Source organism: Callorhinchus milii, unplaced genomic scaffold, assembly GCF_018977255.1.
Source record: "Callorhinchus milii isolate IMCB2004 unplaced genomic scaffold, IMCB_Cmil_1.0 Scaffold10, whole genome shotgun sequence".
NCBI classification, from domain to species: Eukaryota; Metazoa; Chordata; class Chondrichthyes; order Chimaeriformes; family Callorhinchidae; genus Callorhinchus; species Callorhinchus milii.
The window spans coordinates 1,058,815-1,074,345 of NW_024704751.1; the positions used below are offsets into that span (position 1 = coordinate 1,058,815).

At 47.0% G+C, this 15,531-nt stretch overlaps 1 protein-coding gene across 1 annotated transcript in view; it reads right to left on the reverse strand.

The window, feature by feature from the left end:
• The window catches only part of zzef1 (zinc finger, ZZ-type with EF hand domain 1), an 82,138-nt gene that overhangs the window by 35,728 nt on the left and 30,879 nt on the right, over positions 1–15,531 (reverse strand). Inside the window, exons 20-31 of the mRNA XM_042338431.1 lie at positions 14,068–14,227; positions 12,843–12,964; positions 10,865–10,987; positions 10,292–10,461; positions 7,945–8,026; positions 6,879–7,080; positions 5,353–5,510; positions 4,891–5,134; positions 4,208–4,287; positions 3,720–3,804; positions 2,730–3,240; positions 1,791–1,955 (exon numbers count right to left, since the gene is read on the reverse strand). Of these exons, the coding sequence (XP_042194365.1) occupies positions 1,791–1,955; positions 2,730–3,240; positions 3,720–3,804; positions 4,208–4,287; positions 4,891–5,134; positions 5,353–5,510; positions 6,879–7,080; positions 7,945–8,026; positions 10,292–10,461; positions 10,865–10,987; positions 12,843–12,964; positions 14,068–14,227 (2,102 nt within the window). The remainder of the gene's footprint in view (positions 1–1,790; positions 1,956–2,729; positions 3,241–3,719; positions 3,805–4,207; positions 4,288–4,890; positions 5,135–5,352; positions 5,511–6,878; positions 7,081–7,944; positions 8,027–10,291; positions 10,462–10,864; positions 10,988–12,842; positions 12,965–14,067; positions 14,228–15,531) is intronic.

The window sequence follows — 15,531 nt, forward strand, 5'->3', positions numbered from 1 at the left end:
TCCTCACTGCAACCAAATCATCAGAGCTCTGACACTCAACTATGGGGTCACGTGAACAGTTGACATGATGCACCTCACAGAATGGGCCAGAGGCAGACCCTCTCTCTCCCCCCAGGACACAGTCATCACTGGTGATGATGGACACACACACACGCCACATACACAGTCGCCACATACACAGACATACGCACATACACCGCACAAGCAGAACACATACACATAAACTCTCAAAAGCAAACGCAGCCCCGAAGGCCTCTTGCGCGTCTCTTTACTTCGCAGAGAAACCTGCACCGTAGCTCATGTGAACCAACTACTGCATCCTGCTGAAAGCAGGAAAAGGGAAAGCAAAAGGGGAGAAAGAGATAGACCAGCCACTGGCTGAGAAATGAATGCTTCATTTGTGGACCGCTTACTTCACTGAGATGTTGGGGGAGGGGGGGGGGGGGGGGGTGAAGGGAGAGAGTTACTTATAATAAACTCTTGTGCAAGAACTCCACAACCATCCACTGCCAACCATCATCCAACTTCTGGGGGGGGTGTTCATGAGACTAAAGGTAACTCTGAATGCAAACAATGCTTTTTTGTTTCACTGTGTGTGTGTGTGCGTGTGTATGTAGGGGTGTGTGTGGGGTATGTGTGTGAATGTGTGGTGTGTGTGCTTGGGGGTGACTGTGCATGTGGGCTATGTGGTGAGTGTGTGGGTGGGTGCACGCAAGTACATATGTCTGCATGTGTGGTGTGCGTGCATGTACATGTGTGTGTGTGTGTGGGTGTTCATATTTAAAATAAATCCTAGAAATAGAAAGTAAGCTTAAAGAAAACCCTCAGCAGGAGAGGAGTCCTCCAACACTTGATGTAAAGTCCACAAACAATGTTCCTCTTTATACACACACCCCACTCACACACACACAGATATAGCACAACACACACACCCCCACGCCATACACACACACAACCACCACACGCACCCCACACACATACCACCACACACACCACCCCAACACCAACCACCCACACACATACAAAATTCGCCAAAAGATATCATCTCTGCCCTCTTCTTTTAAAAGGTTGTGTTTCTCTTGCCTGACGTGCACTTGAGTACAAAAAGGAAGCTCTGTGCGAGAGAGATGGTGCCAGCTTCCTCAAGAAACCTTATTTTGGAAAGGTTTTTTGTTAATGTTGACACGGTTGGTTTGATTTGTGTTGTATTCCGGGCATTCCTCAGTGACAGCAGCTACAATCAACGGCAGACAGCCAAGCTGGAAAAAAGCTGTTCACTGGGAACCAAACAGTCCCTGTTGCAGGGCGGTCTGATGGGGGAGGTTGCCAGGTGTGTGTGGCCCATAAAGAGGGATTGTTTCCCTTATAAATCTCTCGGCCAGAAGCCACAAGGCTCCTGAACTTTGTTCAGCCAAACACAATGATGCTCTGTCCACAGCGCAACGGTTTGTGGGCAGTAGTTGCCATGTGGAGTGACACGTCTGCAGAGTCTCCGGAACCCAAACCCGAGGCAGGGAAGCTTTCTTGCAGAAATCTACCAGCCGCACAGTGAGGGCACTTTACACTTCTACACCACCACACGCCAACACACACATGCACACACGCCAACACACACGCCAGCGCCAACATACACGGCAACACACACGCGCGCGCACGCCAACACACACCACCACACACGCGCGCGCCAACACACATGCCAATACACACACGCGCTCCAAAACACACACGCGTGCCACACACATCGACCGCTGCGCCCCATCCCCCCGCACAACCCAACCCTCCCCAAATACCTGATCAGTTCTTTCTGACAGGCCAACACTTCCTGCAAAAAGAGAACGCAGGAGAACTGGAAGAGATGGGGCTGCCCCAGGGAGTGCAGACACTCGCTCACCACCTTCAGCACCTCACTGATGGCCTTGGCCTGGGCTTTCCGCATTGACAGAACCTGCACAACACTAACAGCAGAGGAGAGAAGCACAGGTAACCACAGAGGTCTATCTTCCACGCACGAGATGTGAAGCTTCATGTAGCACAATCAATAGATTTCCCCCATCACAAACCAAGACAATCTCTTCACTATGTATCTCCGCGTAATAGTTTTCAGCTCGACTATGCAAACGCCCTGATGTCGGCCCCACCCAACTCCTCCCTCCACAGGCTGCAGATTATCCAGAGCTCTGCAGCCCATGTCCTCTCCCGCATCAGGGTCCATGACTCTATCACCCCCATCCTCGCCTGACTCCACTGGCTTCCCATCACACAGAGGATACAGTTCAAGATCCTGGTCCCCACCTTCAAAGCCCTCCATGGCCTCACTTCTCCCTAGCTCTGTGACCCCCTAACACCCTATCATCGTATAATCCCTCTGCTCAGCAGACTCCAGCCTGCTTCACATCTCCCACCTTGCCGTCCCCACCATTGCCTGCGGGCCTTCAGCGTCACTGCCCCCATCCCACAGTCCCACCGCCTTGTCCCCTTCCTTACCTTCTTCAAGACCTGTCTCAAGACCATCCTCTTCGACTATGCCTTCGGTCACCCCCCTTACCCTACCCTGCCTGCCTTCCACCCCTCCTGATCCCAACCACCTGGATCCCTGACTGTCCAGCGCCTTGGGACGTCCTCCTGACGTGAAAGGCATTGTGTAAATGCCGTGTGTCGTTGGTGTTGTTTAATGTTGGTCTAACATACGAAGACCATTTCACTTTGAATGGTCACTTTGGACAAATTACCTGTCGGACGAAATACTGGAATCCTTCATGAAGCCCAAGATCTTCTTCAGCGTTGGATACTTGTCCTGGATTGGGACCATCTTGAACTCTTCCATCGACTTGAGGGACAGTAAGCGGAGGCGTTTGCCTTTTGCAAATGCAGGCTTAGACTTGGAGTTGAAAGGGGAGGGGAGGTCAGTGTGAGGGGAGACTGGGTTTTCGCTGGGCGTCGTGCTCGTCGAGGAACCCTGGCTCTCAGAGCGTGGACGAACAGAAGAGTCCTCCTTCGGGGAGGAGGGGGCCACCTGCTGAGACTTTGACGCTGTTGGCAATGGTTCTGTTGATTTCTGAGAGGCCTTGGGCGGGGGTGCAGCTTGGCTGGCTGGTGCGTCAGTAAACAGTTTACAGTCTTCTTGTGCCTCCTTCAAATGGCCAACATCTGTCCTCCTAGCGTCCATTGGGGGTTCAGTGAGCTTTGTCCCCAGGGGCGCAAATTTAAGTAGCAAAAGGCTCTTCCCAATCCAGTTCTTAGCTTTAACCAAAAAGATGAAAGATTTAAACCTACAAAAGGTTACAGTGATAACCAGAGACAGCAGCAATACTTTACACATGAGCATGAGTGGTTTGGTTCAAGAAGACCCTTCGATCTCATCCTTCCTGAGTATCTACTCTGCCGTCCCTCCCACAACAGTATCGATCAAGCCTTTTATTAAACCTGGCTTTAGTAATAATAATAATACTTGCATTTGATAAAGCGCTTTATGTCTTAGACATCTCAAAGCGCTTTACAGAATATACGGTAAAGTGAATTGACTGTGTATTTTGTGGGCGAAACAAGGCAGTAGCCATGGATTAAGCGCCCAAATTATTATTATTATTTTGGAGGGATTATTACCCCCGGAAAGCGATCTGCCATTTGACTTTTTAATCAGATTCCTACTTATACTTAGGTAAACAGAGGAAACCCGATCCCAAACTTAACCCTAGTGATTGAGAAGCTTATTTACTCACCTATGTTTTCTGGGTTAACCTTATTCTGCTCTTCTGAATCTTCTTTGTCACCCACCATGATTAGATACTTCTGTTTAACCTCCATCTGCAGGTGGGGGGGGAGGGGGGAAGAGGAAGTGAAAAACATTGCGTGAGATGGTACTGCCTTTTGCTGGTGCAGGGCAAGGGGTGACTGACTGGCAGCTAACACTGAGTACTTTGCCCAGGAAACGTTCCTTGCCTGCGAGGGAGAACGTTTACAAAGTTCCCAAGCATTATTTACTATAACGAGCAACAACAACTTGTATTTATATGGCGCCCCTCACGCAGGGTAGCACCCCAGAGCGCTTGACAGTGGCGGAGCACGACGCTGAGCCGGGAGGAGATGACCGTAGGCATGGTCAAATAGGAAGGTCTTCAGGTGCGACTTGAAGATGGGGAAGGAAGGGGCAAGGCAGAGGGAGAGAGGAAAAGAGTTCCAGAGTTTCGGGGCTTATCAGGAAACTCACGATCCAAGTCTGCATCCCCTCGGCTAGTGAGTAGACCTCAACCATCTCTTCACTCACACCTGAGGAACCACCACTTGCAACTAGAGAGAGAGGGAGGGAGCAAACACACAGGTTAATCACCTCTATCCAAGACGGCATTGGCCAACACAACCAAAACTAACTAGTTGGCATTGCTCCTGGCAGAACAAGACTTTTACAGTTAAATTCAGGGCTTGCAAGTTCAAAGGAATCCCTGAAAACTCCACATGATCTTAGCCTTAAGATCGTAATAAAAATAATAATCCTTGCATTTGATATAGCACCTTATTACATTGTTGAGACGCCTCGAAGCACTTTGCCAATTATATTGTAAAGTGTAGTGACTGTATTTTGTGGGCGAAACGCAGCAGCCAATTGCAGTCCCACAAACAGTCGTGGATTAAGTGAAGTGACCACATTTTTTTCAAAAAAAACTTATAGCTTTCCAATTTAAGATCATGCATAATTCCAAATGTCTCCAGGGAGGAGAGGAGGGGCTGCGAGAAAACGGGCAAAAGAGGAAAAAAAAACAAAAGCTTTAAAACACGAATCTTAGGGAATACGTTCATGGTAAAAAAAAAATTCAATCATTTAGTATAAATGACATTTTAATCCTCTCTCTTTCTCTGTGTCTTTACCATTTTAAGAAACAATTTGGGGTTTACCGTAAGCATGGAGTGCAGTGTACAGGTCGGGAGTGTGGTACAACATGGCAGCAAACACGCCGTTCACAGCTCGGTCAACTGTGGACCCGAGGCCAAATCCACTGACTGCCTCCGACTTTGGTGACTGTTTCTTGCACAGATTTATAAGCCTCTGAACTGGCTCAAACTGCGAACTGCCAGCATCCTCTTGCGAAGGGTCCCAAAGAGCCATCTGGACCAAGAAACTCCGGATGTCATCGTTGCTCTTAAAACACACAGCGGACGGACAAAAGGCAGGATTAATCCTTGACCACACAGGCACCGGTTTACACCACAGTTTATAAGGGATTATTACCCCTGGAAAGCGATGCACCAATTGACTAACAACCGGGTTCCCCGGAATCAAACACTTGTGAGGTCCTCTCGCCAGCGAGATGGACGTGCTAACCACTACGCTACGGGACTTTTCTGTATAAAGATTACCATGTGCGTATGGTGTGCCGCCGGCCTGAGGTGCAGCGTCTCTGCAGGGGTTTCGCTTGCTGGCGGGCACACTCCGTGCCTCAAGATGGGTCTCCAGAGCCGGGACTCAACCACAGCAGCAATCTTCTCCGCCAGCAGCTCTGGCACCGTGAGCAGCTCTTCACAGAGAAAGATTGGGGGGACAATAAAGCATCATCAATGTCAATGCCATCATCAGCAAATAATAACAATAGTCCTTGCATTTGATACCAGCACCCTATCGCGTCATTGGGACGTCTCAAAGCGCTTCACAGAATATACTGACAAGCGGAGTGACTGTATATTTTATGGGACAAACGCGGCAGCCAATTGCGCACAGCAGTGATCCACAAACAGTCATGGATTGAGTGAGCAAACCTCTTCCCTTCTGTTTTTTCTTTGGAGGGATTATTACCCACAAAAGCGAACCGACCATCTATTAACTGGGTTCCTACTTCTTGCTAGGGAAACAGAGGTGTCTTGAGTAAGGAAATTTTAAGGAAGTTTCGCTCCGCCCAGGAATTGAACCCAGGTCCTTTCAAACAAAGGGAAAGCATGCAACTTCTAAGAGGCAGTGAATCAATTGCAAAGGATGCAGAGGTTTTCTACATCAAAGCCTGAAGTGTATCAATAATTAAGTTTGTATTCAAACAAAAGCTAATTAGATCCAAAGAGTATAGACTATTTGGTCCATCAAGACTGTCATATCACTTTATTTCATCGTGACTTTATTATCTCATTTCCCCATCTTTTCTCCAGATCCTTTACATTCTTGCCTTGTAATCAGGGCAGTTGTGTCCCACATTCTTACAACTCTCTCTGTGTGAAGAAGCCTTTCTAATCTCACTTATAAGAAGCTTAGCGCTAAGTTTAAGACAATGTCCCTTGTTTTGAATCCCTCCAGCAGAGGAAACAGTCTTCCACTGTCCAGTTTGTCAATTCCCTTAATAATAATAATTCTTGCATTTGATATAGTGCCTTATCACGTCGTTGAGACGTCTCAAAGCGGTTCACAGAATATACTGTAAAATGGGTTGACTGTGTATTTTGTGGGTGAAACGAGGCAGGCAATTGCACCCAGCAGTGTCATGCATTGAGTGACATTTTTTTTCCCCGACGTAGTCCAAGCTGACACTCCCAATGACAATCCAACGGAGGAGTTCCAACAATGTTAAGTAACTTTCTTGTTACTTTAAACGCCTCGACCAGATCACTCAACCTCTGCAGCTCAAACTAACTATCACCCAAAGGCTTAAAGGCATTTTTTTGAGAATGCTGTTCAGCTTTGAATCCTTTCTGCTTCTCCGCTCTAGACTGGAGGAGTACTTTGGTCATTAAAGCTAGATATTGCTATCAGAGTGGAGCATTGCACAATGTGTAACAAAAGGCAGTGCACAACTGACTGGAGATCGAGGTCAAAGCTTTTTAGTGAATGTTTTGTCATGTTTTGGAGCAGCTTCTCTCCCCAAGATTTTCGACTTCAGCTGCGGCAGAGAGAGGACTCTTACCACAGGTGGATTTTAGAGCCATGGTCTGAGAAGCCAGACGCCCCATCAGCCGGGACACAAGCAGCTGCAGGTCAGCGACCCAAGGTACTCGCACATCCGGCAGCCCATAGGATTTGACGACGAACTTGTATCCCCACTCGTTGTTGCAGTTGTCCGAGTGGAAGAGGAACTGCAGTCGTGGGCCTGACTTGAATGTTACTTCCTGCAACAGATCGGGATTATGATAATAATAATCCTTGCATTTGATATTGTACTTTTCATGTCTTCTAGACATCTCAAAGCGCTTCACAGACCATCTTGTAAAGTAAATTGACTGTATATTTGTGGACGAAATGTGGCAGTCAATTGCGCACACAAACAGTCGTGGATTGAATGACCAAATTATTATTGTTTTCTTTTCTTGAGGGATTATTATCCCCAGAAAAGGGATCCGCCAATCAACTAACAACCGGGTTCCTACTTGCTGCTAGGTAAACAGTGGCGCGTGGAATAAGGAAACTTGCCCAACATTTTGCTTTGGCGGAAATAGAACCCAAGTCTCTTGCTTATGAGGCGAGTGCTCTAACCACTCAGCTACACGGGACTCAAAAAAAAAAAGAACATTTTTCAGCTATTGCAGTTTTCCCCTCAGGGCCGTGGAGCTGCCCCAGTTAGCCACTACCAGAACAGACGGAAGCAACAAGAGATCTGAAATTCCCACTAGCACGTGAGAGAGAGAGAGAAAGAGGAGTCATTCAAAAATAGAATGCTCGTTGCCGTGGGCTTCAGAGGTACTGTACATAATAATGGTAATCTTTATACTCCATACAGGGCCTATTACATCGGAGGACATCTCAAAGTGCATCACAGCATCTACTGTAAAGTGTGGTGACTGTGTGTTTTGTAGGTGAACGCGGCAGCCAAGTCCCGCAAACAGCCATGAACCGAGTAAGCGATTTTATCTGCGGGATTGTTGGCCAAGACACCAGGAGAGAGAGCGAGAAACTCCCTTCTCTTTCCGAATAGCGCTGCTGGATCTTTAACGTCTACCTGGTTATACATAAACAAAGCCTGACAATTCTCTCACCGTGGGCCATTTCTCTGTCCCGACCTTTCCATCGTAACGCACTTTCACTCCTCTGGAGTCTGTAAATTCCAGGTAATCGTATCTGTGAGGAAAAGCATTCTGATGTGAGATTCCGAGCAGTCACAGATAGTTATAGCATTTCACACTCACAAGGAGCCATGCGCTGACCGGCCACAGAGGATCATAGAACCCCAATGGCACCAAATCGCTCTATTTAACAGTCAACACACCTCAGACACACAGCACAGTGGGCGCTTCACACACTGATGCTGCAAATGTGATCTCAGCAAAACGGGCCTCATCACTGCGACCTCCTGCCTGCTACGATGGTCATTTCTAGTTATCAAATAGCTTGTTATAATGATAATCCTTACATTTGATATAGTACCTTACAACAACAACAAAATTACATTTTAAAGCGCCTTTCACATCGGGAGGACGTCCCAAGGCGCTGGACAAACAGAGTTATGGACCTGAGCTGGTGGTCGGGGTGGGGGAGGGTAGAGGGCGGGGGGAGAAAGCAAGGAGATTGAAAGCACGGTTGATGAGAAGGGTCTTGAGATGGGTCTTGAAGGTGGCAAGGGAGGGGGAGAGACAGAGGTACTGCGGGATGGAGTTCCAGAGGTGGGGAGAGAGTGGCAGAAGGCCCGACCGCCAATAGTGGGACGAGATAGGCGGGAGACGTGAAGCAGGCCGGAGCCCACTGAGCAGAGAGAGCGAACAGGGTTAGGAAGTCGGAGAGGTTGGGGAGCAGCAAGACCATGGAGGGCTTTGAAGATGAGGACTAGGATCTTGAACTGTATCCTCTGTGTGAATGGAAGCCAGTGGAGTCGGGCGAGGATGGGGCTGATAGGGTCGCGGAGCCTATTGTGGGAGAAGATATGGGTTGCATAGTTCTGGGTGATCTGCAGCCTGTGGAGGGAGGAGTTGGGAAGGCCGACAAGCAATGAGTTTGCATAGTCGAGTCTCGATGTAATGAAGGCATGTATGAGGGTTTCAGCGGCCTGCTGTCGGAGTGTCGGAGCCGGGCAATGTTGCGGAGGTGGGGGAAGGCAGAGCGGGTCATGTCGCAGACGTGGGGTAGAAAGGATAGTTGCAGTTCAAATATGACCCCAAGGTTCTGGACTGGCTTAGCAAGGTGGAGTGTGCAACCATGGATGGTGATGCTGTCAGCGCCTGAGGTGAGGAGGCGCTGACAGGAGCCAATCAGGAGAGCCTCGATCTTGTTGATGTTCAACTGAAGAAGGTTCGCTCTCATCCAGGACTTGATGTCTGACAGACATTCTGTCAGCACAACAGTGGTCCTGGAGTGAAGGGTGGAGGCAGAGAGGTAGAGTTGGGTGTCATCCGCACACATGTGGAAGTTGACCCCATGTCTGTGGATGATGTCATCAAGAGGGAACATATAGATGTTGAAGAGGAGGGACCAAGGACAGAGCCCTGAGGAACACCGCACGAGACTGAAGAGAAGCCGTTTGAGGAGATGAAGTGCAGGTTGTGTGAGAGGTACAATCTGAGCCAATCAAGGACAGCGCCGTGGAGATTGAGGTGAGAGGAGAGGCGGTGGATGATGATAGAGACAGTGTCAAAGGTCACAGAGAGGACGAGGAGGCAGAGGGAGCCCTGGTCACAGATGGACAGAATGTCATTTGTCACTTTAACCAGGGCTGTTTCTGTCCTGTGGGCGGCACGGAAACCCGATTGGAGGTGTTCGAGAAGGGAGTGGCGGGAGAGGAAGGAGCAAAGTTGAGAAGCAACAACTTGTTCCAGATCCTTGGAGAGGAAAGGGAGGTTGGAGATGGGGCAGTAGTTAGGGAGTAGAGAAGGGTCCAGGGAGCGTTTTTTAAGGATAGAAGTGATGACAGCGGTTTTTAATAGGGTGGGAACAGCACCAGAGGATAGGGAGAGGTTTACGGTGTCAGTGAGTAAAGGGGCAAGGAGGTGGAGCTGGGAGGTAAGCAGAGGGGGTAGGGATGGGTTCGAGGGAGCAGGTGGTAGGTTTCATACGGGTTATAGTGGTGATGAGAGAGGAGGGGGAGGCAGGTTCAAAGACGTCTTTGAGGCGTCTCAAAGCACTTCACAGAAAGTGTAGTGACTGTGTAGTTTGTGGGCAGTTATGAACCCTGACAGGTTACTGTGAAGTGTTGGTACCTAATTCCAGGTGAACGAGCTTTTAGCTAATCTGTGCCAGCAACGTGGTGCACACAGCAAGCAGGTGAATGACAGAATAGCTTTTAAGTGATGGGGATTTATTGGAGGGAATCTTGGGGCGTGTGGAGGCAGCGACAATGAGAAACAACCAACTCTGGGAGTTTGGAAGAGAATTTTGGTATGAAATCACAATCACCTTTTCTCCGTTTCGCATTTCTCGTCAAACTCCAGCTGGAAGAACGTTGCCCCCGGGCAGACAAAGACCGTCGTCTCGTGGCTGTTGTTCTCATAGTTGTGTGCCGACTCCATGGTCCACATCCGGAGGAAGACCGGCTCCTCAGACTTTTCCAGGTTCTCTCCGTCCATCTGCACATCGAAGTCAACACGTCACCACGAGTTTCACACTCACTGCACTAACTGCTGGGATCTGCCAGGCCAGACATGCTGGGCTAATGAGTAACGCCTTTAATATTGATCACACGGATGTTCTGTGGGAATGTGGGAGCCGGCCATCGACCTCCAGATCGCAGTTTAACCGCTGGTTAGCGGGCGATAACTTTTTAAACTAAGTAAAATCTCAGAGCCGCCAGCATCAATCAGCTAACCGAATACTATGATCCATTCGACCAATAAACCCGGCTTCACCATTTGGCAAATGGGGTCAGGGACAGTCAGTGTGATCAATACCTAACGTGCTGTTAAAATGACTCGCACTGACACACCCGCGAGAATCATCAAACGCATTCCTGAGACATGCTACTTGCAGTACCTTGATAAAGCTATCGCCGGTCTCGCTGCACAGGCTCTTCAATGTTTTAGCCAGTGGAGCAAAGGTTTGTAAGAGGGTGCAATGTGGGATGTTCAGGTTTGAAAGTTCCAAAAGGAAGATCACCTAAAACAAAATAATTTCAAAGAAGACTTGAATACTGAACCACAAAGATCTCAATAATAAAAAATATAATCCTTGCAAATGATAGAGAGCCTTATCAGGTCTTCGAGACGTTTCAAAACGCTTTACAGAATACACTGTGAAGTGAATTGATTATGTATTTTGTGGGCGAAACGCAGCAACTAATTGACTACAGTAGTGTCCCACAAATAGTCGTGGATTGAGTGACCAATTTATTGTTATTTTTTTTGAGGGATTATTACCCCCAGAAAAGCGATACGCTGATCGACTAACAACTGGGTTCCTACTGACTGCTAGGGAAACAAGAGGCGTGTGGGGTAAGGAAACTTGTCTAACGTTTCGCCCTGACTGGGAATTGAACCCAGGTCCTCTCGTTTGCGGGGCAAGTGCTCTAACCACTGAGCTACAGGAATCCACATGTATCTCCATTGAGAAGATTTCACATTGCACATTAGAAAACACAGAATCTAAGAGACCCTGAAATTGACACAAGACATGATGGAGTATACCCAAGTCTATTTAAGATGAAGATGGAAGCGGAGGGGAGGAAAGAGTGGTTAAAACTGTGTTTCAGATCAGAGCAAATGTCCCAGTTTCAGAGAGAAGAATTTTTCAAGAGCATTTAATGAGAGCAAGGCAGATCTTCTCAAAGCGAACTTGGATTTGGCCCCAACCAACAAATTAATTAGAATGCTTTGATGAGGAGTTGGGTAATGCGATTGCGTTATATCTGGATTCCAAGGTAGCTGATAAGAGATCTCACAGGAGACTTACGGCTAAATTGGGATAAAGGAAGGTACGGATAAAACAATGATAATTTCATGAAATAATAAAAATGGAAGTGTAAGGTAATTGGAAACCTGGGGGTGAATCCCCTCAGGTTCAGGCCTGGGACTTAAGCTTCTCACACTATTAATATCTCCATCAAGATTTCTTTATAAAAAAACTAAATAAAGGTTTTAAGTTTAACGAGGATCCTAAGGTGGGTGAGACAGAAAAATTCAGATGAATGAATCGTGAGAGATTGACAGACTTAAAAAAGCAGATGAATTAGCACAGTTTCATTCGGGGATAATCAAGTCCAGGCACATTGGTGAGAGTCGAGGTGAATAGTTTCCCAAACACACGTATTTATAGAGCACGGCGGCTGTTGGGAAGATGAGTCATGTTGTGGTAATATTTGTACAAGCTTTCAGAATGGTTGTAACTTGTACAAGTGCATCACAGCAATTAATGTCATGTGTTAGTCACTAACACAAGATCTTACAAACAGCCACAAAGTCAATGACTAATTTGTTTGCGGGGTTGTTGACCAGGACAACAGACAAAATTCCCTTCTATCCTTTGGGATCCTTAATATCCCAATCCCAAGGTCTTTCCAGCCCTGTCAAAACAGGCTGACCTCGCTTGTTTGATGAAAGATGGCACACAGATTTAAAATAATTAAGAATTTTTTTTAAGTGTTTTTTTTTTAGAGTTGTTAAGGTCTGGAATGCACTGCCTGAAAATGTGGTAGAAACAGATTCAATAACATCTTTCAAGGAAAAACGGATAGGTACTTGAAAAGACAACATTTCCAGGGGTATGGGAATAGAGCGGGGGAGTGGGACTGATTGGGTAGCTCTTCCAAAGAGCCATCACGGGCATGATGGGCTGAATGGCCTCCTTCTGTGCTGTAATATTCTATGATTCTATGAAAGATGGCACCTCTGACAATGCAGTGCTCCCCCTGTATTGCACTGGGTCACGCACGGAGGTTTGTGTTTTGTGGGTGAACGAGCCAAACGCAAGGGTGTTTTTTTTTTGTAGGACGAACTGGGTTCCGCAGATCACGTACCAGTTGTCTTGTTGCCATGGCGAGGAAAGAGTCATTCAGGCTCGCCATGATGTTGCTCCCGCTGCATTTCATCATCAGGAAATCCAGGACACTGGACGCACTGCGGATATGACGTTTGACATCTGTTGAGCAACATTGTGGTCATTAAACTTCAGTGAATCAATCTCAACAGCCACACAGAGGTCACAAACAGTAAAATAACAGGGTCCTCTTTGGAAAGCAACCGTCCAGGATAACGCAAATAGTCATCTCCACCACTAACAGACTATGACAGCCAATGCTGAAATGTGTTAACATTCACATCCATGACAAGTTTAAACATTACAGGCGGGCTGTGATGTGATGTGCCCCACTTTCTGTACAGCTCAAAATCAAAACCATTTATCACAGGTTTAAAGAACAATGGGCTTTTACAGCGCAGAAGGTAGACATTTGGTTCATCGTGTCTGTGATATCTAATCTCTGACTCAATTATTGAATGATGGGTATCAAGCTGACCTGTTTATTACTGGCTACCAACAAAGAGCAGTCAATCCGTGCTCAGCCAGTGAATTAGGCATATTTACTTGAACAGGGAGCAAACTATTTAAATGAGGCTTTGAGAATTTAATCCAAGACGTGCTTCAAAATCAGTTTCATCACTCAGACTTTTCTCAATCTCTTACTTACTGGATTTTGTTTCATCTTAAAAAACAAAATCTGGAAATGTTTGCTATTTAGAACGTTAGAAGTTAGAAAATGGCCGTTAGGAAATGTAGTCATCAGGGACCCACTTGACTTGAACACAAATGTGGTTTGACTGAATCTCGGTATAAAGCAAGCTGGCTATCAGAGTAGAAACGTGTTCCTTGCAGTCTCTGGAGTCAGATGGAACAATTGGAAGGAATAGTCAATATTTTGGAAATAAGGAACAATAAGTGAGTGGAAATTGATTGCTCAAAGTTCATCCATCGACTCAACAGCGAGCTCATTAAATCTACGCTAAATTGGAAGCTAAAGAACAAACAGCTTGTGTCAACCATGTGGCACAGAGTAATCTCAGGACAAGGATTTCCATTGTGTATATCTAATACCAGTTTGTTACCTCATTGTGAATCTCTCCCTTTTTCCCATACTAATTTCGATCCAAACACAGTTAACGGGTACAGAATATTTGTTACTCAATTGTGGCTTTTGCTCTTGGGTTAAGTGGGGAGTAAATCAGGAATAGAATGTAGTTACGTACAGTTCAGGAGGATTTCCCGGGCCAGACGGTGACACGAAACGTCATTCCCTTTGAGCTGCAGATAGCACCAGGAGAGGAGGTGTCCCTGCAAAGCCCACAGTAGATTGACGAGAACAGCTTCATTCTTCCCGAACGAACTGTCCACCACCATCAGCTCGCACTGTGGAAAGCACAGGGGCGAAACATGTGTCAGCGGCAACAGCAGAGAGGGCGACAAGCAAAGGTATCAGATATTGCCGTCACTCAAGAACTGACTTACAAACGTTGGCAGTTCATTAGGAATTGCTAAAAACCTTCTGACTACCAATTTCAACCCATATCATTTTGCCTGGGATCTCGAGGCTTGAGAGAACAATCACTGACATACAAATGCTCTCAGTAATTTTCACAACACAAAGTCACCTTTACAGGGTGGATGGGGAGGCAGGTTTGAATGAAGGCCCTTTCAATCTCATCCGCCCAGAATGACCATGTCCCTGCTTTCCCCTTTGAGAAGTCTCTGTTCAAAGTTGAGGAGCCCCAGTTGATCTTGCTGTTCCACAGAGTAAATCCCCCAGAAGAACAGGACAGAACAGCTGCCTATTACTTGAGCAGATTATATCAAAACCCTACAATCTCTGGATAGCATTCAGGCCTACTCAGTTGATTATCAAGGCTGGCAAACCAAGGCAAAGTAATGATCAATTGCAAGTCTTCGTCAAACTTGGGGAATTCTCTCTGCTAAAGCCTGCCCAGCCCTCGAGTCCCAGCCTGTAACACGTCAAATTGCTACCTGCAACGAGAGAGCAGTTCTCTCCTCCTTGTCCCTCCTTCCCCATCTTCAGGTCGCATCTAAAGACCTTCCTCTTCAACCATGTCTACAGTTACCTCCCCCTACCCCCGGCTCGGAATTGTGCTCCACCACTGTCAAGCGCTCTGGGACGCTACCCTGCATGAGGGGCACTGCGTAAATGCAAGTTGTTGTTGTTGAAGTCAATGAATGAAACAACTTCTGTCTAAAGTGAAATTCTCTGGACACAGTAAGGTATAGGCACAGAACGGCACAGGGTAAATTCACTTTATAATAATAATAATCCTTGCATTTGATATAGCGCTTTTCACGTCGGGAGGACATCCCAAAGCGCTTCACAGAACACACCGTAAAGTGAATTGACTGTATATTTGTGGGCGAACGCGGCAGCCAATTGCGCACAGCGATGTCCCTCAAACAGTCGTAGATTGAAAATGACCAATTTTATTATTGTTTTTGGTTTTGGAGGGATTATTATTAGGCTCTGTGTGGAGTAAGGAAACTTGCCCAAGGCTTCGCCCTGACCTGCCGGGGATTGAACTCAGGCCTCTCACTTGCAAAGCGGGTGCTCTAACCACTGAGCTACAGGACTCCACTTTCTAGGTGTTTTGTGTGTGTGTGTGAGTAGATGACACAAAGTTTCTGCATGTACAGTATGATAGTTATTATTGTGA